Genomic DNA, 22,952 nt, shown 5'->3' on the forward strand with positions numbered 1-22,952 from the left:
CAGAGAGAGCATGCCATCCAGGCTCCACGCCATCAGTGCAGAGCCCAATGAGGGTCTCGATCCCGAGAGACACGAGATCATGACCTGAGCCAAAATCAAGAGTCAGAGGCTTAGCTGACTGAGGTACCCAGGTGCCCCTCTGATTCCTAACTTGCAATTCACATCAAAAGTCGCACTTTCCATGCTTCTGGAGTGAGTCTACCTCTCAGGGAAAGAAGTCACGTGTTGATAGGCCAGTGGGATGGCTGCAGTTTCCCCCGTTCCCAAGAACTGGTACGCATCTTTGCTTAGGATTCTTAACTAGGCCCATGCAAAGCCATGGTTCTTAACCAGCAGTGTAAATCAGAGACCTAGGGAACTGAGAATATGACACACAGGCTCTGCCTCCATCCCGTTCCCTGTATCGTTCCAATTTTAGTATATGTGCTGCCGAAGCGAGCACTCCATCCCGTTCCAGCATCGGAGGGGACCAGGGAAAGCCGGTCCTCCGCTAGGACACCTGGGTCACGGCATCACTGATACGCCATTGCTTGTGTGAATCCTCACACAGGTCACTGCTGGCCTGTAGCTGGTAAAATGCGGAGTATGGCTTTATTCTTAGCTCTTTAAGCAGGGGCAGAGTTCATCAGGGCTTGAGGCAGTTTAGGGGATGAATTTACAGAACAGGGTGGATGAAAACGGCAGAGGCCTAAGAAGAGAGAAACTGGTTTGAAAGTGCAGCTGGGGCAGCGAGGAGTTAAAGTAGGCATTTGTCTAGTTTTCCCTAATTGAGGCAAGAGACCCCCGTTTAGAGTTTCAAGGACCCCCAGATGCAGGAAAATGTTGATTCCACGGGATAAGGACAGACAGCAGCTCCGAGTCTACAGACAGCGGGATCCCCACCAGAACACAAGGCTTCACGTTAAGGGAGCAAACTTTTATTGGCACCGTCATTCCTTTCCTTGTTAAATTAACAGAGTGAAGCAGTGATTTTTTAAACGGTTAAAGCTGGCTTCTCCCAAACGGGCTCCACTGTGTCAGGCTGATAGGCCTATTCGCTCACGACCACCTGGTTTTGTTGTAAGGAGACAGCCTGTGAAGCAGGCCAGCTCTTCCAAAAAGTTTCCTCATTTGTCCGTAGGACCAGCTGAGGTGCACAAAATTAAAAACCCCTATTTAAAAAGGAGCCATGCCACGGAGAAGACCAGAGAGGGGGTGCAGCACTGCAAAGCTCAAGGGATGCAGGGCCCTGGGAGAACAGCTTTCTCCAGAGAGCTGCCGCACTATTTTCCTCCTCAACTTACTCCAAATCTAGAAAGTTCCTCGCTCAGAAGTACTGCCGCTGGTGGCAATCTGTCTTGTGAGGAACTCCACTTCCTATTCCTGTGGAAAGCCTACAGGCCCATGTGGATGTTTGTCTCGCTCCCTGGTGCACGCGGGTTGTGGGGGGCAGGGGGGCGGCGTGGAGGTGGCGGCCGCAGGAGTCAGAGCAGCAGGCACTACGCGCAGCACTAGTCTACGGGGGAGGCCTCGCCGTGCCTGCAGCGGGCGCTGACGTGGGCTAAATGTGCACTGTGACAGCAGGTCCACTGAACGGGCCGGAAGGTGGCAGGCTTCGGATGTGTCTCCTTGGAAGACAGTCTGACGGTAGACACGAGGTTTGGCCCAATCCTTCAGGCCCTGTCCAAAACCTCTTGTATCTCAACTGAATGCAAAGAATAAAAGACATTCCTACCCTCCGTTACCAGCCCAATTGGCTCAATTTAGGGAAAAACTGCCCCGGGGCTGGCAAGACCAGTGCCACAGCAGATTAGATCCTTTTCCAGTACTGCTCAGTGCATGGGATTCCAGCCACAACTTCCGATTCGATTCCACAGTGATCCCGTCCCCGGAGGATTTTAAAGAAGCCTGGGAAGCAAAAGTAATATGCCTTTAAAGTGTGCCTTGGGTTTTGGTCCTTGTCAACATACTCAGACTCACCCCAGAAACACCTAGGAGCGGCAGACCCCAACCCAGCCCTAAAGCAAGCATCAAATCGGCATCGAGGTGCCCTATCGATGTCTACTGTTTGCCCAGGAGCCTGGCACCACATCGTGAGGCCTCTGGACACCACTTCCAGTGGACCCCACATAAACCGGCTCTGCGCCTGGGGCGATGGGGGAACTGTGCGGGCACCAGCGACCTGAAGCTGTCACCTGGTTCACACCACCCTCTCAGGATCAGAGTCTACCCTTATGGCAAGGGAACCCCCAGCTCACTAGCACCCAGAAACCTGGAGGCTCACAGCTGAGTCCCGGGCCTAGTGTTAGGAGCTGTGCAGCAGCTTTTCAGCTGAGCAGAAAAGGACAAGAGGACCACTACATGCTGGCTCACCACACCCTCCTAGCAGGAAGAGGGCTGCCACTCACCATTGTCGCCCCAGTCAGTGTTCCAGGAGTTGCCAACCAGCCAGTAAGGTGTGTCATTCTCCACGCCCCAGCCCAGGATGCGGACAGCATGGCCTCCCATCATTTCTCCGGTGACGTGCTGGTACACGCCTAAGGGAAAGCCCATTCAGGTAGAGACCAGGCCGATGCCCCATTTCCCACGGCATCCCTGCACCTCAGCCAGCTACCTGTCAGGACAAATGGGGTCCAGAGGGCCCAACGAGCCCTCCCAAAGAACTGCTTGCAAACAGGGTAGTACAAGAGGCCTGGTGTTCTCCCAGAAGGCTCCAGGGGCTCCCACAACGTTCGGGAAGTATTTAAATAGGTTTTTGAGGGGCGCCTGGGTGGCGCAGTCAGTTAAGCGTCCGACTTCAGCCAGGTCACGATCTCGCGGTCCGTGGGTTCGAGCCCCGCGTCAGGCTATGGGCTGATGGCTCAGAGCCTGGAGCCTGTTTCCGATTCTGTGTCTCCCTCTCTCTCTGCCCCTCCCCCGTTCATGCTCTGTCTCTCTCTGTCCCAAAAATAAATAAACGTTGAAAAAAAAAATTTTTTTTTAAAATAAATAGGTTTTTGAAAGCCCAACACTCAAATATGTTGAAAAAATATTAAAATGGGGGTCCCAACAAAATACGCTTCTTGGTCACCTTTAAAACTAAAGTTACAAATTCTAATTTAAGGAAAAAATGGAATGTTAACAAACCAGTTATCTGTTCTACATACTGGGACTCCACGTAAGGATTTATTTGTCAAAAGGGTTCTATAAAACTTAAAAGAGTTTTAACTGCTGCCCTGGGATACACGCAGAGGAGAAGTAGGAGACAGGCCGGATCGGTGGCGGCAAGCACTGATGGATGAAGAAAGATACAGGCGGAGGTGCCCATGGGCCTGTCAAGCAGGCCATCCCCTCATTGGTGAATCACTTTGTCAAATGAAAATGCATCCTTTTGTAATATGGGTGGGGACTGTTAAAAACTGCCAGCTTTATAACTTTTTCCTTGCCAGCATCATCTTTATCCAATGAGGTTTCATAAAAGTTGAGAGGTTTGAAGTTTTCCATCTAGCACAATGTAAATGAGACCAAAGTGGTCAGCTATAGACCGTTCATCTAGAATGGGGGGTTTCTAAGAGGGCTCTTGGGCCAGGGGCTGTCCTCATTCCCCGGGTGAATCCCCACAGCCTCCCACACGGCCAGGTGCTTCCTGTCTTCTCATCCACTGAATGTGAGGCATGATCTGGGACATGGCCAGGACAAAATGAGGTCTTCTTCCTTGATAGAGTCCTGGTGGTCCCCCGGAACCCAGACCTCCTCTGCTCCCACTGCCATCAGAGGGGCCAATACATACCAGACTTGTACAGCAAGAAGTCCGAAAACACAGAGAAGGCCGCCTCTACAGGGCCATTTTTGTAGATCTCCGCCATGATCTCTTTCTCACTGTTGGACACGCTGTAGGAATTGCATCCTGGCAAATGAATCAGCCGAGTGGGGGTGAGGTGTGCTTCCCACGGTTCCCTCAGTCAACTATGCACTGACTTAAAGGGGGATTCGCCCAGCCCGGGGGGTCAGGGAAGGCTTCTGCAGGGCAGAATGATGAAATTGGACCCGGAAGCCAAGAAGTGGGAGAGCAGAGCTCTGTATCGGGGGGGGGGCAGTAAGCAGGAGACCCTGGAAGAAGGGTAGAGTGGCACCCAGAAAGATTCTCGGCCAGATTACTCCTCTGTAAAGCGAGGGGTCTGGTCCCTCCCCACTCAGAGGGTCTGTGACTCTCAAACAACAGGAATCCTGAGGCCAAATTCAGGGTGGAGACATGCAGAAATGCAGCGTGCTGCTCCCTCTGACAGGAGAGTCCTCCATAACTTTCCTTTTTCCATCCTGCGTTCCTGACTCAGACTCACTTGCCCTGGCCTCTCCCTTTCTCCGGCCTGGGAAGGGTGTCGGCAGGTCCCCGGGCCCGGGGTGCTGGGTAGTAGCCCAGGCCCCACCTTACCGTAGTGCTTGTCTTCTTTGTAGGATGGGGTGTAGCCGGGCTCACAGATCTTGCTGCACTTGGGGGTGTCCCCCTCTCCTGTGCATGGGGGCCGGGAGCCATTCACGTGGTGCTCACAGGGAGGGATGGAGTAGGGTCTGCAGCCTGGGGGGGACCAAGTGGAAAGGAGGGTGTCAGCCGACAGCTTCTTCAGAAGCCCCTTGAAGCAGAGGGCAGAGCTGGGGCGACAGGGGCAGTAGGTCAAATACACAGCACTCCCCACACTGTGCTAACTCTGCCTTCTTCTCCAGCCTCCTGCCTTCCACCCTCAGCTGTCACTTTGTAATGCACAATGAGCCTGTTACTGTTCTTTGATATAAAATCCATCTAGCCAGATATGCGCTGATGGCAGACACTCACCTACATGGGAATCATAGAGGCCACCAGAAACCAGGCCTTGTTTTGTCCAGAAGTTCCAAGCTTCGGCAGGAAAGCCCCCATTACAGCTGAGAAAAGAGCCATTCATTAAATTCACTGTGAGAGAAGTTGGAGCTGCTCCCAGACCACTGCCTGAGGCCCCAGGGTTGCAACCGGCCCAGCAGCTCTCCTGGGTCTCAGCCAACCCCACTTCATCCCCTCCTTGGCTAGTCACTTCCTTCCAGGGAATCACCACCACCATCCTCAACAAGTCAGAACGACTCTCTTCTTCCTGTCTACCCCAAACTAGGCTGTGTCCTTCCTGGAACACGGAATGCACATTGCAATTCCCTGGTGTTTTAATACAGAAAATGCGAAGGCCAAGGACTGGTGTGAGGTGAGGCCTTGGCACTGTTTTTTAAACTCCCAGGTATTTCTAATCTGCAGCCACATCTGAGAACCACGTTATAAAACCAAGGCCAGAGCTGGCAAAAAGGCAGGCACCCAACATTCTTAATTACAGAAAACAGACCCCAAGGCTATTACATTTCCTTCAGCAAGAAGAGGGAACAAAGATGACAAAAACCAGGCCTGAGATCTGAAACTTAATCACATATTCCAAGACCATCTGTGTTGTGCCTGGACCCCACCACCCACACCCAGCACTGTGGGGTCAGCCCGGTTTTAGGCGGCTCCCAGAAAAGAGCAGTCACACCAGGCCTGCTTCTGGACTCCCCAGGTCCCCAAGATGTCCCAGCAAAGGACCGTTATCTGACCTGCAAGTACCACTCCTGTCCTCAGGGAGCCCTCAGCCGCTGTCCAGGAGGCCTCGGCCTGGGGACTCCCAGTGCCATTCCCAGGGGCCCGGCTCCCACAGTGGAGGATGCTGCTTCAGACTCACCCATCCCCACACTGGTCACCACAGCAGGTGAGCATGTCCTCGGCGGACACCTCCACATTGACGTGGCCATTGGTGAGGATGCAGATCCGGTCAGAAATGGCTTCCACAGCCCCAAATGCCTGCAGGAAGACAAGCCCCATGCAGGTGAGCCCCACTCCTGGACTGTGGGCCCCATCGGCCACCGTCCACAGCGTCAGAGGACCACAGCAGGCGGCTCAGACCTTGCTGACTAGTCTCTCCCAAGGTCAGTGAGGGTCTTGGTGCTCAAGCTGGTCTTTAAAGTTAGGAGACCCATCCACCCCACATCTCTATCTGGTCACTCAGCTCATTTCTAAAATGTGGTTTCTGTTAACAGAAAAAACAGCTCACACAAAGGACAAATACTGTATGATTTCACTAATACAAGGTATCTAGGCTGGTCAGTAAGAGACAGAAAGGAGGGGGGTGGTTGTTGGGGGGCAGGGAACGGAGGGGCAGTGTTTAATTTCCACGCTTACAGATGACAAGAGTTCTATGGATGGACGATGGTGATGCGTTCACAATAACGTGAATGTACTTAACGCCACTGAACAGTACACTTAAAAATGGCTAGGACGGGGCACCTGGGTGGCTCAGTTAAGCATCTGCTTCAGCTCAGGTCGTGATCTCGCGGTCCGTGAGTTCAAGCCCCACATCGGGCTCTGTGCTGACAGCTCAGAGCCTGGAGCCTGCTTCAGATTCTATGTCTCCCTCTCTCTCTCTGCCCCTCCCCTGCTCACACTCTCTCTCTCTAAAAAATAAATGATTAAAAGAAAAACTTTTAATTAAAAAAATGGCTAAGGTAGCTCAGGTCATGATCTCACAGTTCATGGTTTTGAGCCCCAGCTCAGGCTCTGTGCTGACAGCTCAGTGCCTGGAACCTGCTTTGGACTCTGCGTCTCTCTGCCCCTTGCTTGCTTGTGCTCTGTCTCTGTCTCTCAAAAATGAATAAGCGTTAAAAAAAAATTGCCGACCAAAAATGGCTAAGATGGTTAATATACCACGTGCACTTTACCACAGTTAAACAAAATTAAGACAGCTCATTGACAGAGATGGATGTTTCTCCACGAAGCAGAGTAGGAGTCTAATGGTGCTTGCTGATGGCCTGGGACAGCGCATCAAACAGAAAAACAGACAGCCTCACAGCACACACACGGGCCACCCAGGGCACTTTGCGTATCTATCTATTCTTCCACCACAGATCTTCATAATTTTTATGTTGACAGAAACGAAGGCTCAGCAAGTTCCCGTAACTTGCCTAGTCACGGCTGATCTGACAGCTGTCCCCCCGCCTCACTCCAGCCCCTCTCACCCAGCAGGAACCACAGGAACCCTGGTCTCGGATCTCTTTGATCGTTGGGCAGTTAGGCCAGTGTTCCCGGGCATCGAAGTTTTCAGGCAGAACCATGTCCTCGGCAAATGAAACTCTAGATAAAGGAAGGCCTCCGTGACAAGCTCGCATGTCACAAACCACCCCCACCCCTAAAGAGGCCAGTGACTTCGGGCCAGGCCACCGCCTGGCAAGGGAGACACAAGGGAGACAAGCCCAAGATGATGGCTGCAGGGCTGTCCCCTGGGAATTCTGTAGCCCCAAACCAGGAATTCTACTGCTCAACACAGCTTCTCATTCCCTGTCCTGTTTTCCAGTCTTATTTTCTGGGGTATCTTTCAAGAGTTTTGGCCACAGAGTGCACATAACTGTGTTTCGTCCTCCCCTAACCCGCCCCACACAGGGTCTGCCCAGGGTCCTTGCATCAATTTTAGTATCTTCACCACCGTGTTAAGTCTCAAAGCTATTCCATCTGTGTTGTCAGAGATTTCTAATGCTTCTTACAAGAGCAATGTCTACATGAAAATGCCCACTGCAGAGTTCTCTAGAAAAAAATGGAACATTAATGGAGATCATATGACTTTTCTTAAATTCTCCTTAAACCATTTAAGACTGGGTCTATCCCGGTCATGCAGAACCAGACCTGGGGCCTTTTCCACTGGGGCTCTGAGACACCTGCAGCAGCACAAAACACGGGCACCGGGGGCTGAGCCCTGGCAGGTGGCGTCCTTGCGGCTCTGGGAGGGGGAGACCTGTGGGTGCCAAGGCCTCCTTTCTTCCCTCCTTCCCGCTGTGCCAAACACACACCTGCGGTTCCCATGGCAGTGGGGCAGGTGCAACAGAGTATCTATCCCCCAGGGAGCAGGCACTCACCTCTGGGGCAACTTGGGCCCACCCAGGATGGTGCCGCACAGCCTCCTCAGGTAGCTCGGCTCCACATGGTAGAAGTTGTGTCCAGCCTGGAAGAGAGCCCCGCCCGCAGCAGTTAACAGAGGGGGTGTCTAGGGATGCGGGTGGATGGAAGTATGCACACCGCCCACATGCAACGCCTGACAAGGCCAGGGCTCCCATCCAGCTCAGCAGAGCAAGGGGGGTTGGGGCCCTCTTAGAGAACACACGTGTCCCCAAATTCATGGTGAAACCTAACCCTTGATGGCACCTGGAAGTGAGGCCTTCGGGAGATGATTAGGTCATGAGGGTGGAGACTTCATGAATGAGATTAGTCTCCTTACAAAGGAGACCTCAGAGAGCTGGCCTGCCCCTCCCACTAAGCGAGGACACAATGAGCAGTCACCCATCTGCAACATAAGAGTGCCCTCCCTAGAGCCCAACCATGCTGGGGCCCTGAAATTGTACTTCCAGCCTCCAGAACCACAAGCAATACTTTTCTATTTATAAGCCACCCAGTCTGTGGTATTTTGTTACAGCAGCCTGAAAGGATAAGACAGGCACCCTGCGAGCAGGCCACGATCAGCCCAGAGCGAGCCACACGGGCAGCGCACAGCTCCCAGGCCAGTGGGTGTCTCCTCTGATCTGCTATGTTTACTGATGTCAAGAGAGACGCTCTGTAGCCCTGAACGTGGCTTATTCCTCATTTCTTAATTCCTGAAGCCCCAGGGCTGCGGGCCAGCCAGAATCGAGGTGCTGCCACTACTGATGAGCACTAGCACCTACCATGGTGGGGTTCAGGGTCTTCCTGATTGTGAACCCTTCCAAAGCTCGTTTATCACCCAGTGCACTTCTATGGATGCGCACGCGCGCGCGTGCGCACACACACACACACACACACACACACACACACGGAAGGGAGCAGGTAGGCATGGGCCTGAGTGGCCAGGACACTCAATCAGACCAACTGTCCAGGACAGAGTGTCCTGTGGGCCACAGCTGCAGCCACCTCCCTTGGGAGTCAGAATGCACAGACCGATCCCCAAAAGGGACACGCACAGAAGTCCCCACAGCCCACCTTCCATGTAGTGTTACGCTTGTTAACATAGTCGACCAGCTCATCCGACAGGAGCTGGAGAGGCGGTCTGCTCTGGGCATTGGTCAGCACCACCAGGCAGCTAAGAGTGGCCAAGAGCTGCCACATTTTGGATGCTGGATCTTAAGAGTCACCTAGAAAAGAAAACACACAAGACATCAGGACACTTCTTTCAGTTCAAGTGCTTAACATACACAAGGGTGCCATCTCTGATGGCATGGTTCCAGGGCCAGAAACAACCCAGTAGTCAAAACACCCACGTCCCCTTCCCGGCTCTGCCATCTCCGCCCCCTTCTGTTCCTCAGTGTCCTCTCCTGGAAAGCTTGGGTGTGGTGGCAGAGAGCCCTCAAGGACCATGGGCTCCCAGGCCTCGTATCATCAAAATCCCAACCTATGCCCACATCACAGGGCCGTGCCGTGGACTGAACGTCCATGCCCCCCAGCCCCCCAAATTCATGGTGAAATCCTAACCCCAATGTGGTGGGATTACGAGGTGGAGCCTGTGGGGGGGGTGATCAGTCAGGAGGATGGAACCCTTGTGATGGAACTAGTTTCTTATAAGACACCCCAGAGAGCTCCCTTTCCCTTCGGCCATGTGAGGACTCCACAAGAAGTTTGGTGACCTGGAAGAGGGCCCTCATCTGACCATCCCGGCACCCTGACCTCAGACATCCCCCCATCATCCAGAACCAAGAAACAAATTTCCGTTCAGAAGCCACCCAACGTGTAGTATGTGTTGTAGCAGCCCACGGGCTAAGACGGACTGTATTTGCTTCTCCTCCAGATGCCTGGGAGACAGGACAGAGAAAACCACATGGCTGCATTGCAAGCGGCGAGGCCCTTTTGCAGCTGCGTCCTGGTGATGCATGTGGCCTGGGTCTCAGGGGCTGTCCTCAAGCTGTGTCTGAGTCACTGCTGTTCCCTGGATGGTCTGTGGCTATCTTAGGAGCTGAGAGGATGGGGCGCGCACTGACCCGCTGCCTGTCATAACCCCAGGGCCCAGGCCACAAAGCAGGATCGGTGACTCCACGAAACAAATCAATGAACGCAGATACTAAGGCTAAATTGAGTTCAGTGCCCTCCCTACTATTGCCAAACTGCCACTCCATGGGTCTGTAGAACCAAGTCTTGGAGACTTTTTTCCAAGTCAGTGCTCTGAAAGAGTCAACAGCCTCTGAGGTTAGGTCCCAAGTAGAGGCCCAATGAGAAAAGAAAAATACAAAAGAAAATACATTTCATGAGCCACATTCTGGATATAGAACAAGCAAAACACAAGCGAGCCAAGCCCAGCATGTGCCAAACTCAGCAGAACCAGGGAAGCAGGGCTGGTTTGGCCAGTGGCACAAGTCTGAGATTTTTCTCTGGTTTTTCCAGTCAGCCAAGGGCTGTTTCCTGGTTCAAAGTGGGAGCTCCTGAGAAGGGAAATCATCCCATTACAACCACAGTCCTTAGATCTTGGACTGGCTTGCAAGTCAGGAGACGGGCAGTTTCCCGCTCGGCCTCTGAATCACGCTCTTAGGCAAGCAGCTCTAATGAAAGCAAGAAATGCTCTTCTGGGTGTCACAGCACCATGGGGCCTTGTGAGATGCCCACACAGTGGGGAGTGGTGGCGGTGGGGAGAGGGGGAGGATTTCCTGTCCCTGACCTCTGGGGCTTCCAGAATGACCCACCTCCTCCAGGGTCATGGGGTTACAGGAAGATGCACTGAACATGCCGCCTCCCACAGTGAAGTACGTCCGAGGGAAGATTTAAACTTGATGGCTGCCTCAGCAACAATTCATCCCAACGAATAACTATGATAGCAGCAAACGATTCTGGAAAAGAGCACTGATGGAGGCTTGCTTTCTGAGACAGTCGGTACATTATAAAACCCTGGGTGACTCCTGCCTGGGAACAGTCTGGTCAACAAAACAGACCATTCAGAAGCATCTCCTATGTGTGGGTGCTCAGCGTATGTGGTATAGGTGGGTGAGGAAACAGCACATGTCATAAATCGTGCTTGCACATCTGCATCTTGGAAAAAATAGTAAGGCTGAACGTTTACACTTGGTTTCTCACACACAAGAAGCGCTACATGGAACAAAGTTCTTGAATTAAAACAGAAACTGTATGAAGAAAATAAACGCAGTTTAAACAACCTATTATCAGAGTAAGATACTTAAGACTGACGTAAAACCAAGGGACAAGGCTTGCTTACGTAAAAATAAAGCCACTCTTCTAGAAAACAAAATAAAAAGTGACCAGCTACAAAATAGTACTTACATATACGCAAAGCTTCATTTCCTTAATATGCAAAAGGCGCCTAAAAATCTGAATAAAAACAGGGGTGGCTCAGTCGGTTGAGCATCTGACTCTGACTTCAGCTCAAGTCATGATCTCATGGTTCGTGGGTTCGAGCCCCATGATGGGCTCCACGTGGGGATTCTGTCTCTCCCTCTCTCTGCCCCTATCCTGCTCATGCTTCCTCTCTCCCCCTCCTTCTCTGTCTGCTTCTGTCTCCCACAAAATAAAAAACTTAAAAACTTGAAAAAGAAACCTGAAAAAGCAGAATAAAAAAGTGGCAAATGGACACACACAATGAAGTATAGGAAAAAGAACTACAAATGGCCAGCAGATATTAAAAGATGCTCCACCACAGGGAGGTACAGATAAAATTAAGGACTGGCAAAGGCAGACAGCTGGACAGCTCCTGGGGGGTGGATTAGGCGTGGGGAGGCAGAGGTGCTGCGCTTATGAACCCCATGGAGACGACTGGCCTGGCTTTTTGTTTTTTTTAAACGTTTATTTATTTTTGAGAGAGAGAGCATGAGCAGGAGAGGGACACAGAGAAGGGGAGACAGAGCATCCAAGGCAGACTCCAGGCTCTAAACTGTCAGCACAGAGCCCGAAGCGGCCCTCGAACTCATGAGCCGTGAGATCATGACCTGAGTCCAAGTCGGATGGATGCTTAAGCGATACCACCCAGGCGCCACCACCCCCCCCCCGACCATGTCTATTAATTTGGCGATCTGCACACGCTTTGACTCAACAATTTGACATTCAGAAATGTATCCTACGAGCTTCAAGTTCACAGATATAGGTATACAGATGTTTACTGAATATTCTTTGTATCACAGAAGACCAGAAACAAAGCAAGTGTCTACTAACCGCAACTGTGAAGTTACAGTAAATGATTAATAGAATGCAAAGTAACCATTAAGATAGGAACTAGCTGAAGCGAGAATCACATTGTACTGATAAGCAAATAAGCCCAAGATACCCGTAAGTGGAAAAAAGCAAGCAGCCGGTGAGTCATGGTAAGCGTGTGAGACCATGAAGCAATATACATTCACATTACCATTACCACATGTAAAACACAAGGAAAAACATATGAAAGCAATATCTGTGGCGGGGAGATTTATTCTCCACTAACGCCCCCCCCCCTTTTTTTAAATTAAATTAACATATTATGTTCAAAGTTTTGGTCTTTTAGGAAGAGTAGCCGGAGCTACCAAAACCCCTGAGCCCAAAGGCACTTCCAGTTGATTTCCAGTCAACAGTGAGGCCTTCTCCCTAGTGACTTTCTGCTCAAAACACAGAACACCTTCTTTCCAGTGACTCACAGGGAGGCTGGTGTTCACCAGACCACATCAGGGACCCACGTGACCTCCAACTGTTAGGTGAATGTCTGTGTCCTCACATGGCGGAAGGGGCAAGGGAGCTGAGGTCTTTTTTAAAAAATTTTTTTAAGTCTAATTTGAAAAAGAGAGAGAGGGAGAGAGAGAATCGCAAGCAGGCTCCATGCCATCAGTTCAGAGCCTGATGCGAGGCTCAGACTCACCAACCTCAAGATCACGACCTGAGCCAAAATCAAGAGATGGATGCTTAACCGACTGAGCCACCCAGGCGCCCCTGAGGTCTCTTTTAGAACTTCTGGGCAAAGAAGCAAAGCAGTCAGATTCCTTTCTTTTTCACGGCACCCTCTGAATCACAGCCGGTACCTTCACATTTTCCCCAGATGTAAGAACCTGGCACACAAACACTGGAGTATACACTCTGGGCACATGGGCATTGAGACCCATGCCAGCAGGTTGAGACCTGGCTGAAGAGCCCATCAGAATCACACCCTATCCTCGGCTTTCACTGTGACCTGTCAGGCAGGGGTGACAGGAACGTGGCTGGGTCCTGAGCCAGGCCCAGGTGAATGCTCCCTATATGTCTCCAGGTGGCCCCTGGGGCTTAGCCATCTGCTGAGATATTGCATCATAGGCAAGTGGAGAATGGGAGCAATTCCATGGTAGCTTGGACTTTACACAAGATTCCTCTGGTTTTTCTGGTGGCAGAGACCACAGCCACGACCCATTTATCGGACAGTTCTCAGTTCCTGCACTGACGGCTGCCATGGCCATACCCGGGCCTAATTCCTGAGGTCTGCCAGGCCCCCCAGATGTGACGCTTTGGTGCACTTGCCCCTTTCTCTCGGTTCCATAGGCCCTCCTCTAAATTTCCTATTAACTTCATTCTCCCTACTCACAACTCTGTGTCAGGAAGAACCAGGGGCCCCAGTGAACTTCAGAGATGTGAGCCTGGAGGGCGGGAGCTCATCTTGAACCAGATTCCCAGCCCCACTAGGACTGAGCACTTGGGAAACTCCTCTTTTCAGCCCAGCCCTCCAGGCACAGGGCTGTGGCATTTGGTGGAAAGTCGGGGTTGAAGTGGTTAATAGCTGCGGTAGCCTGTGGGGCGGAGGAGCACTGGGCTTGGAGTCAGGAGACCTGGATTCAGATCTTCCACTTACTAACTGCACCCTTGAGTACCAACCTGTACTGAGCCTCAGTTTCACCACCTGTAAGATGGGGCTAATGACCATTCATTGTTCCAGGTGGAAATCAAGAGTGTCATGAGGGTGGGCAGAAGCCCCTGGTACAGCGCCTGCTCTACAGTAAGAAAGCAATAAAGGGCTGCTCACGTGGGCACGCTTAATGCCCAGGTCCAACTCACTGCCCTGCTTCCTTCCCTCCTCCGTCTTCCCTTCTTCCCCCTACTTCTAGCCTGTGCCAGAGAATTCCGGTTCACTCCAAACCTGTCCACAATACCCCTCTATCACAAAGAGTCTGAATTAAAATGAGGTTTTAACCTCAATGAACCTTCAAATGGGCTTCCATTTTGAGAGTCTGAAGACTGTTGAGCCCAAAGAACATTAAGTCAACTTTCTCCTCCTTGAAGGGGACACAGATGTCCTGAGAGCAGTGGCGATTTGACTTCAGTGAGTGCCAGGCATCTCTCTCTGCATCCACACAAATCATGTACACTGGACAACCTATGTGCAAATGGTTAAAATAAGCTTGTTAACGTCAGGCTCTGTGCCGACAGCTGGGAGCCTGGAGCCTGCTTCGGATTCTGTGTCTCCCCCTCTCTCTGCCCCTCCCCCACTCATTCTCTCTCTCTCTCTCTCTCTCTCTCTCTCTCTCTCAAAAATAAACATTAAAACAAAATTAAAACATAAATAAATAAAATAAAATAAACTTGTTAACATGTTGGTCATGGGTTCCCTGGCCTTCGCATGAAACAGAGCCAGCTCTCACTTCCCCTCTTTTGGGCAACTACTTCCCTTTTAATTTCTCAGTTCTGTGGTTTTTTGTTTTTTTTTTTTTTTTAATTACAGCAGAGAACGAACAGCAAGTCCTTATTCTGTGAGAAAAGAGGGGCCCGAAGTGGATAAGCACTTCCAAGTCACCAGACTCCCTCTCAGGGCGTGGGCTGGTGGAGGGAACAGCTGTGGGCAGATGGTGCTTCTAGCCCTGGGTCAGCTGGTCCTCCTGGGTAGACCTGGGGTTCCACTACACCCCTCTGCCATTTTGCCAAGACAACCTCCAGCTAAAAAATGGCAGACTCTCGCATCTCTTTCCTCTCCAAACCCTGCGGCACTTAACGGTTTACATGAAAGCACATCCCACTGAGGGTCTATAGAATGTCGACATGGGCACAGAGGGGCCTGGGGCCAGCTGATCCCGTTAGCCACCCCCCCCCCCCACCCCCTTATAGCAGAACCATTCCCCAGACTCCTTTGAAGCCATTCCTGGGACTAATGCAGACCTTGGGACTCTGGAAGGTGCTGGAATAAACACAAGAGAGGAGCTGATGCCAAGTCACAGAAGGCTGAGAGTCCTGATATCCCTAAGGACATGCAATCAGTTTGGACCGTCACCAAGCTTGATTTTTAAAAAAGCTTTCTCATGTGACCGTAGAGCCCCTCAGGTAGATTGGATTCGAAATCTGTACTGAATCTAAGGAGACAGGTCTGCAATTTCCACATAAGCCAGCGGCGATCTTGTGGCCCACACAGAGGAGGAACGCCTGCCTAGCACGTCTTCCTTCCCATACGTGGCTCATGCCTGTCCACTGCTGCTGTTCGTATACTGCCAACGTCTTGCACAGTGGGCTCTAAAGAATCAAAAACTGAGTGCGCCTAGATTTTACCAACAGCCACAAACTAAAGTTGTATCTTGGCTACAGATTAGGGGGAAGGTGGACAGGCAGGAGGGATATGGAGACTGAGTGGGACCTTGCTAGAGAACTTCATCAAGCTTCTTTCTCCCCCACAAAGACTTATCTTGCCTCCTGCCATCACCACGGACGGTTGTTCCTGAAGTTTCGACCGCTTTGGTACACCTACACATCGAAACCAGGCAGCTCTTCATTTCCTCGGACTTCAACTTGCCCAGTCACACCTCAGCGTTGGAGCGGCTGTGATGCTGACACAACGTGCCTTCATCTCAGATACGCTCGGACCTTGCCTTTGAGTCTGAATCGCAGCCTTGATGTGTTTTTCGTGTTTCATGTCTTTGCTCCTCATGGAAACACGTTCAACTACTTCATGGCTTACGATCTTTAAATTAAAAATAACACAACAAAAAGGGCTCCTAGTCGCCATCGTCTCCTTAAAGCTGTGCGGGTGAGCAGGCGGCAGTTGGCAATCTGTCCTCTAGAGCCAGGCTCTGCAGCTGAATGCCCCAGAGCAACTCCTGGGTGACCCAGAAAGGGGGTCCACTGCAGTCAGCCACCAGCTGTGCGGCTAACAGCCCTGCAGGGTCGAGGGGAAGCAGCGAGAAGGCCCCAGCTGCCTCACCCACCTAAACAGCTTAGGCCACTCACAGGTACTTCCCTTGCAGCACACCTGCCAACCATCTGTCCAAAACCAGTGGCTAATTCCCACCAGGTTGAGCAGGGCAGGCCTGCTCAACGCTAGTCCCCCACAGGGCCTGGAAACCATCGAGCTACACGGCCCACAATGGAACATCGCTTAAGATCGGCCGCGGCAGCCCACATCCTGCAAACAGAAGAAGAGAATTACCACCTTAGGCTTAAAACAATGGACCCCAGGAAGGCCCTCAGCAGCTGAAAAAACCTGTATCACTGAGAACCAAGAGAGTTCGGGCAAAGTCCTAGAAAGTTCTGGAAGCTTTTGCTCACCAGCTTTGCTCCACAGCCCTGATACTGACTTGCTGAGATGCTAAAGGGGGCACTGCATTCTCATGTCTCTGTTTCTCCCATGGACATACTGCCTGGATTCTGAAGGACCTCAGGACCGCTGTGCAAAAGCGTTCAGAAATCCTTGGAGATTTAAATGAGATTAGGGTTCTGTGCCTCCCCAGCCTGCAGGGGCACAGCAGCTCCGTAATTCGATTGCAGGCTAGATCACATCTCTCTGCCGGCTGGGTACGGAGGTGGCTAAGACTTCGGCAGTGCCAAACACAAGCGACAGAAAGGCCTTGCCTCTCTGCTTGATCCGGGTTCCTCTCAAAGCTCCAGGAAAACATACTCACCTCACAAGGCTGTTGGGGGATGTAAGGAGATGGTCTTTTTGAAAGCGCCTTCCATGCAGCCTGGCTCGGAGTGGGCAGCCCTTATAACGAACTGCCACCAGGAAACGGCTGTGGGCTCACTAGTGAGGGGAGTACACATCTCTCTAGTCACAGGCCAGTTAACTCTTGATGTCCCAGGCTCATTCTGTTTACTCTCAGAAGTAAATGAAAAAACGGATGAAAAATTATGATCGCCCTACTTGCAGCAACGGGTCCCCAAACACTGGTTCATTCTGCTCTCTTGACCACCAGAACAAAGCACTCCCAAACACCAACCAGGTTAAGTGACTGAGAAGGCGGCTCCCGGCTGATGTCTGACAAGGCCTCCACTCTGGAGTGGCGGAGGCCTTTGGCTGGCACGGCCTTCCCAGGTCTTGCACAAGCCTGGAAGCCGCGTGACTTACACATGTGTGAGCACATCCTGCCCAAGTCCAGGTCAGCAGGTCAGAGGGTCATGGGGAAGCCCAGCTCCTGCTGGGTCTTTTGGCAGAGTATCTAGGTGCCTTACACTGGATCGGTTTCCTATTTTGGTGGGATCTATCCCACCCTCCTCCCCTCATCCTTCCTGGTAACTAGGTTATCTTGATGACCAGACCAAAGTGAGTTACTGGCCTGGTGGAGACAGATTACAACAGTCAAGACTGTAGGCATGCATCTTTCTCGGTGTCCAGCATTCATAAGACAGTAACGCTGGAAAGGGACCTTTGGTCTTGTATGAAGCCTTTGTTTTATCACATGTGAGGGAAACTGGTGCTTGAGAAAACAAACAAGCCCTGAGGAGTATATCTGAGTAGGGACAGACAACTGGCAAGAGATCAAACTCTAGGAGAAATTCCACCTCAGTTATTTTAGTGACCCCTGTCATGTCGCCAACTTGCAGGAGCCTCAGTTTTCTCATCTGTAAAGGGGAAGCGTCAAACTACAGTACCCAAAACACACATGCATTCTGAAAGTTAAAAAAAAAAAAAATTAGAAAATGCCACCTAATTACAAAGAAGTCCAGATACCTGTTAGGATGTAGAGAAACCTTAGTACGCTCTCGCTCTTAACAGACACATTAAAACTACAAACACTGTCAGGGATCAACAACAAAAATTGAAAACCTCACTAGATCAGTGGTTTCTTGGGCAAGGAATTAATTTGAATTCCTGGAAATAAAAATTAAATCAGCGACACCATTTCGAGCCCATCAGTTTGGTAAAAATTAAAGTCTGGTGATAGCTAGTGGTGGTAAATGAGGAACAGGAACTCTCAACCCCGCTAGCAACACATACTGATAACATCCACTGGACAGCGCTCTCTATCAGCATCTAGCACAACGGAAGTGCACACACACCTTATGACCCAGCAATTAATGCGACTTCTATCAATTTTAATAACATTGTTCACAGATTGATATAAAGTATTAAAATTACCAAAAAAAAAAAAAAAAAGCGTGCAGGAGAATTCTAAAGAACAGAACAGACAGGAGCCAGGATGTGTCCCAGGAAGATCAGAGGCAGGCCCCGGTGGGTAATGGATTTGCAGAGCCAACAAGCTGCAACCTGCCTCCTTCAAAGGGGAGCTGTAACCAAGAAGTGCACTCACCCTAGGAACCCCACACAAGCCTGAGACTTGGAGGCCGCAGGGGCTGTGGGAAGGGTGTGGGCATGAGGCTTGAGGTTAAAAATGAGACTGGCTGAAGTCTAAATATATAATAACATTTGGTTCCTAGGTCCTCTTCCCTATCCAAACGAGGGTGGAATAGGAACATTAATTAACAGCCACGGAAGGAGGATTTATCACCCACACACCCTTTCTTAGGCAGCCTCGGGAGGGTGTGCTGAGCTTAAACCAAGAGGTGACGCTATATATGGGACCAGATGCAGACACCGCTGTCTATCCCGTATATACAATACATACCTGCATGTGCCTCACCTAGATTCATCCCCATGTCAACCCCCACCATCTCTCTGCAGGTGAGGCTGAACCCTACGAAGGTGCCCAATTTCAATCCTTCTTGATCCAGAAAAATTCCCATTTCTTTAACACCTTCCTTATGTGAAACTATCTAAAATAGGCAGCAGACGTCATGTCATGAGCCCTCCCTCTGAAATACTTCAGTTTTTCTCTCCCTATGACAGGGAAAGTCTACACAACCACAAGTCATGACCACATTTAAGAAAATGACCCAACAGATGCTCGACAGCTCCTCTGGATATGCTCTCCATTGCCTCTCAATCCAACAGCCAATAGCAACACAAAATCTCTTATCCCTAAAATGTGTGCAGCTTCCTACTCCAATTCCCAGGTCCCGTAACTGGGAAAAGAAAGAGCCAGTCTAGAAGAAAAGTCCTCAGCTCAAGCTGCGGAACCAGCAGCACACCGGCGGGTTCATCCTGGAGCCAAAAGGCCTCACCACTTGACCAGTTCAGAAACAGAGTTGTCCTGACCCAACAGCAGGGCAGTTACTAGAGCCAGGGCTGGACTGGCCTTCGAAGCCCCCAGATAAGGGATCTACGGCTTTCCACTGCTGAGCGGCAGTATCCCAGCTGTGGGACAGATGCCCAGAAAGATCTGAGTAGAACCTTGCTCCAGGGCACCTTCAGGGTTGTTCTTTGGGAAAGCCACTGCCTGGGGGGTGGGGGCAGGGTGCGGCTTTTCCCATAAGTTCAAGGGCTCTGGGTCACCATCACCTGTGCCAACAGGAAACAATTCTCCATTAAATTAAGGATGTTAGGGCAGAAAAGCAGCCCTTACTAAAACAGACACCCTTCTAAGCCTCGTCACCTGTCACATTCTTATCGTTCTGAATCTATTATAAAGTCAACTGAACGCATGTATCTCAGCTGTGTTTGCCTCTGGCGGAGGCACTTGAGAATTTGTTTCCCAAGGTAACAAAAGGAGCTAGGTCTCCATTTGAACCCCACCTCCTCCCCTCCCACTGGGGATGTGGGCCTAAGTAATTGTCCCATCCCCAACCCCGCCGCGTTCCCCCCCCCCCCCCCAGCCTGTTGGCCTCCTCCAGCCTGTGGAAGAGAATGCTCTAGGCCCACTAAGAAGGCAAATCCAATTTACATCTACCAGGACGGCCTGCCGCTACCCTCCGACTCCCTCCCTCGTCCAGGCCTCCAGGGTCACTAGCTGAGGGAAGAGGTGATGCCCCAGAGACTCTGGCCTGCTTTCTCCTCTCGCACACAACCCTGGCCTGTGGAAGGCGCCGCCTTCCCTCCACTGCAGTAGGGAGTGGCATCTTCCCCTCCACCCCCAGCCTCCCAGGGAGAGGTGGACTGGAGCCCCATGCCCTTCACCCAGTCTCCCAACCTTCTCTCAGCTTAATTTCCCCGTCCATGGTGGAATTAGCTCAACATGTGGCCTCCACCCGACTCCACCCAGTTCCAGGCTCGTGTTCTGGTTTCTATCTTCTGGGGTCCCTGGAATCGTGTGTGGTCGTGTGCAGAAAAGTTGCCCAAGCAAACCCTTTGGAACAAGAAAACACCTGCAGGGAGACACTATTTTATCAGCAATTTCCTGAGGAAACTGAGGCCCAGAAGCTCACAAGGGGTTGGGGAGGTAGATCCTACCCGGAAAGTCACCAGAACCCAGGCCAAGCGCTTCCCCGCAAGCTCCTCCCCCGGATCTCCCCCGCAAACTCCCCAGCTCCGCCCGGGCTGCTCCCCAGGCTCGACCCTGGAGCCGGGCGGATCGTGGGGTCTGGCTGAGCCGACCCGGGGCCGCGAGCACAGCCCTAGGGGACGGGCCGGCGGGTGCCTGCTTTCTGGCCGGAGTTGGGGCGGGTGCCAGGCTGCCCTCGTGGGATTGTTTTTTTGCTTCTCTCCCCGCACGGACTTTGAGAAGTGTGCGGGCTGCCATCCCTGCCCGCCCAGCTGTGACAGCCCGAGGGTCCTCCCCCCCCCCCCCCCACTTCCCGCCCGCCCCGGGATATCTCGGGACCCGGCCTGGGCCTGGCGGGGGTGCAGAGGGACCCGGTGTCCCCGTCCCATCGCCAAGGTCACTTCCATCGCGGCGGCGCCGCGTCTCCACCGCCCGCCCGCACTCACCGACTCCACAGCCGAAAGCCTGGGCCTGCAGCCTGCGAGCTGGGGTGCCGATGCCCAAGCCGCCGCCGGAGCTTCCCGAGCCGGCCCCAGCGCCTATTTACAGCGCCCGGCTGACTCGCCACGCCCTGCGCGCCCAGCTGACTCGCCACGTGACCGCTGCGAGCCCCGGGCCCGCCTCTCCACCGCCTCCCCCACCCTGGCCCGCCCCCCGCATCTCCGCCCTCGGCCCCCCCAGCGGACCCTGCACCCGACACGGCTCCGGGAGATCCCGCGGCTGGTGGGTAGGGGGAGCTTATGGATGGGGGCCGGTGGGGAGCCGAGGGGAGATGCAGGTGGCCCTAAGGGCCACCAGCTGGGAGAAATTCCCCAGGGGCCGCCGGAGCCTGAAAGCAGCCATTCAAAGCCTGATGGATCCCTGCTGGGGGGGAGGGGTAACTGTCCTTCATTTCATTCATTCAGAAACCACTGACTGAGTGGGGGTTATCATGATAGTAGGCCTCCCAGAAGAGCCTTAAAAGGCTCTTTTGGCGTTGATATTCTGAGAACGTGCCTGTAAAATACTCCGGCTGTGTAATAATAAATGGGTATGAATTTCAGGACCTGCGTCAGGATGTCCATGGAAGAGAAGGGGCAGAAATGTTTGAAAGAGGGGTACCAGGAGACCTGTCCTAAAGGGGACACGCACAGCAAGTACGCTATTTTATTTGGAATTTATTTGGAGAGTGCCTAGGGAGGCTGATGTAGAAGGTGGGGTGACTCAAGACCCACCCCCTCCATGAGTCCCAGTGCTTCTCATCCTTTTGATGATTTTGCTAGGTGGGTATTGTCTCGATTTTATTCGAGAGGCTCAGGAAAGTCCAGTATTATCTAGGTGCTTCTGATAATTAGAAAACTCTAGGTCTGTAGATCTTGTCCCCAAGAGGTCCTAGCTGATAGCTGCTGCATCTTGGGGATGCCTGGCCTCCAGCTGTCAGTCCCTGTGCCTGGCAGGGCCCATCAGAGAGAACCATCTGGACACATATACTTCTACCTGTTTGGTCCCCATTAAAGATCGGAGTGGAAGGAAGGAAGTCTCAGGGTCCACCCACGGTTACTAAACCTTCAATTGAGTGGGATAGCTGAGGAACTCACAATAGTGGGGAAGAAGACTGGCCACCAAGGTGGTCCCACTGCAAGCTTCCCCAGTCATATCTTGAGAACCAGGGACTCTAGACTGCAAATCAGTGTTTTTGATGGGGTTTGGGGGTGATGGTGCAGTTTGGAGCTGATGGTCAAGAAAGAATTCTTGAAGACATATTTGGTGCAGAAAGGTGATTTTATTAAAGCACAGGGACAGGACCTGTGGGCAGAGAGTTGCACCGGGGTTGTGAAGAGTGGCTGGTTACATACTATGGAGGTGGGGCAAAGTCAAAACGGATGTTTCCGAAGAGATTTTCTTATGCTAAAGACTCACAGATTACTGGAGGCCTAGCTATTGTCCAGCTAAGGTTGTTTTTCCCTCTAGCAAAGCATTAACATCAAGACAGTACGGAGTTCCTGGACAGTAGGCTATTAATTTTTTTTTATTTTGTTTTTTTAATGTTTTTGTTTTGTTTTGTTTTGAGACAAAGACAGAGCATGAGCAGGGGAGGGGCAGGGGGAGAGGGAGACACAGAATCCGAAGCAGCCTCCGGGCTCCGAGCTGTCAGCACAGAGCCCGACGCAGGACTCGAACTCACAAACCGTGAGATCATGACCTGAGCCGAAGTCGGATGCCCAACCGACTGAGCCACCCAGGCGCCCCGGACAGTAGGCTATTGATGAGATTGCCTTTTTCTGGTAAACTAGTGGAGATTTTTTTCAGTTTAACAATTTGTAGGGGTTTTTTGTTGCTGTCGTTTTTTTGTTTTTTGTCCTTTTTGGGTAGCTGGGAGTGTCCAGGGAATATCATACATATCCCACCTGGGGGCGGCAGGTGTGCTGGCTTGTGCTTTGCTCTCAGCCTGCCTTATGCTCCCTCATCATTTTGACATGTCACTTTCCACATCGTGTCAGTCATTTTCAAACCCC

At 51.8% G+C, this 22,952-nt stretch overlaps 1 protein-coding gene across 4 annotated transcripts; it reads right to left on the reverse strand.

Annotated features, from left to right (window-relative positions):
- Window positions 1–901: 901 nt before the first annotated feature.
- Window positions 902–21,019, reverse strand: CTSB (cathepsin B). 4 transcript variants are annotated; one of them, XM_053216697.1, is made up of 10 exons: window positions 20,887–21,019; window positions 9,002–9,135; window positions 7,909–7,994; window positions 7,018–7,132; window positions 5,688–5,806; window positions 4,790–4,875; window positions 4,391–4,534; window positions 3,749–3,865; window positions 2,388–2,516; window positions 902–1,887 (listed from the first exon to the last, which is right to left on the reverse strand). In XM_053216697.1, the coding sequence occupies exons 2-10, from the start codon at window positions 9,125–9,127 to the stop codon at window positions 1,790–1,792; spliced, it is 1,020 nt and encodes a 339-aa protein (XP_053072672.1). In that variant the 5' UTR covers window positions 9,128–9,135; window positions 20,887–21,019; the 3' UTR covers window positions 902–1,789. The 4 variants fall into 4 exon arrangements, with proteins under 4 accessions (XP_053072672.1, XP_026925105.1, XP_026925114.1 ...); XM_027069304.2 differs by lacking the exon at window positions 20,887–21,019 and having other exon boundaries at window positions 9,002–9,162; XM_027069313.2 differs by lacking the exons at window positions 2,388–2,516; window positions 20,887–21,019 and having other exon boundaries at window positions 9,002–9,163.
- Window positions 21,020–22,952: the final 1,933 nt, after the last annotated feature.

The sequence above is a fragment of the Acinonyx jubatus genome, chromosome B1 (assembly GCF_027475565.1).
Source record: "Acinonyx jubatus isolate Ajub_Pintada_27869175 chromosome B1, VMU_Ajub_asm_v1.0, whole genome shotgun sequence".
In the NCBI taxonomy this organism is placed as follows: domain Eukaryota; kingdom Metazoa; phylum Chordata; class Mammalia; order Carnivora; family Felidae; genus Acinonyx; species Acinonyx jubatus.

Coding starts and splice junctions, on each gene's coding strand:
- CTSB (XM_053216697.1), bottom strand. CDS start 9,127: ATGTGGCAGCTCTTGGCCACTCTTAGCTGCCTGGTGGTGCTGACCAAT. Junction 7,133..7,908: donor GGGCCCAAGTTGCCCCAGAG/GTGAGTGCCTGC, acceptor TCCTTTATCTAG/AGTTTCATTTGCCGAGGACA. Junction 1,888..2,387: donor CACTGACTGGGGCGACAATG/GTGAGTGGCAGC, acceptor TTTGCTTCCCAG/GCTTCTTTAAAATCCTCCGG.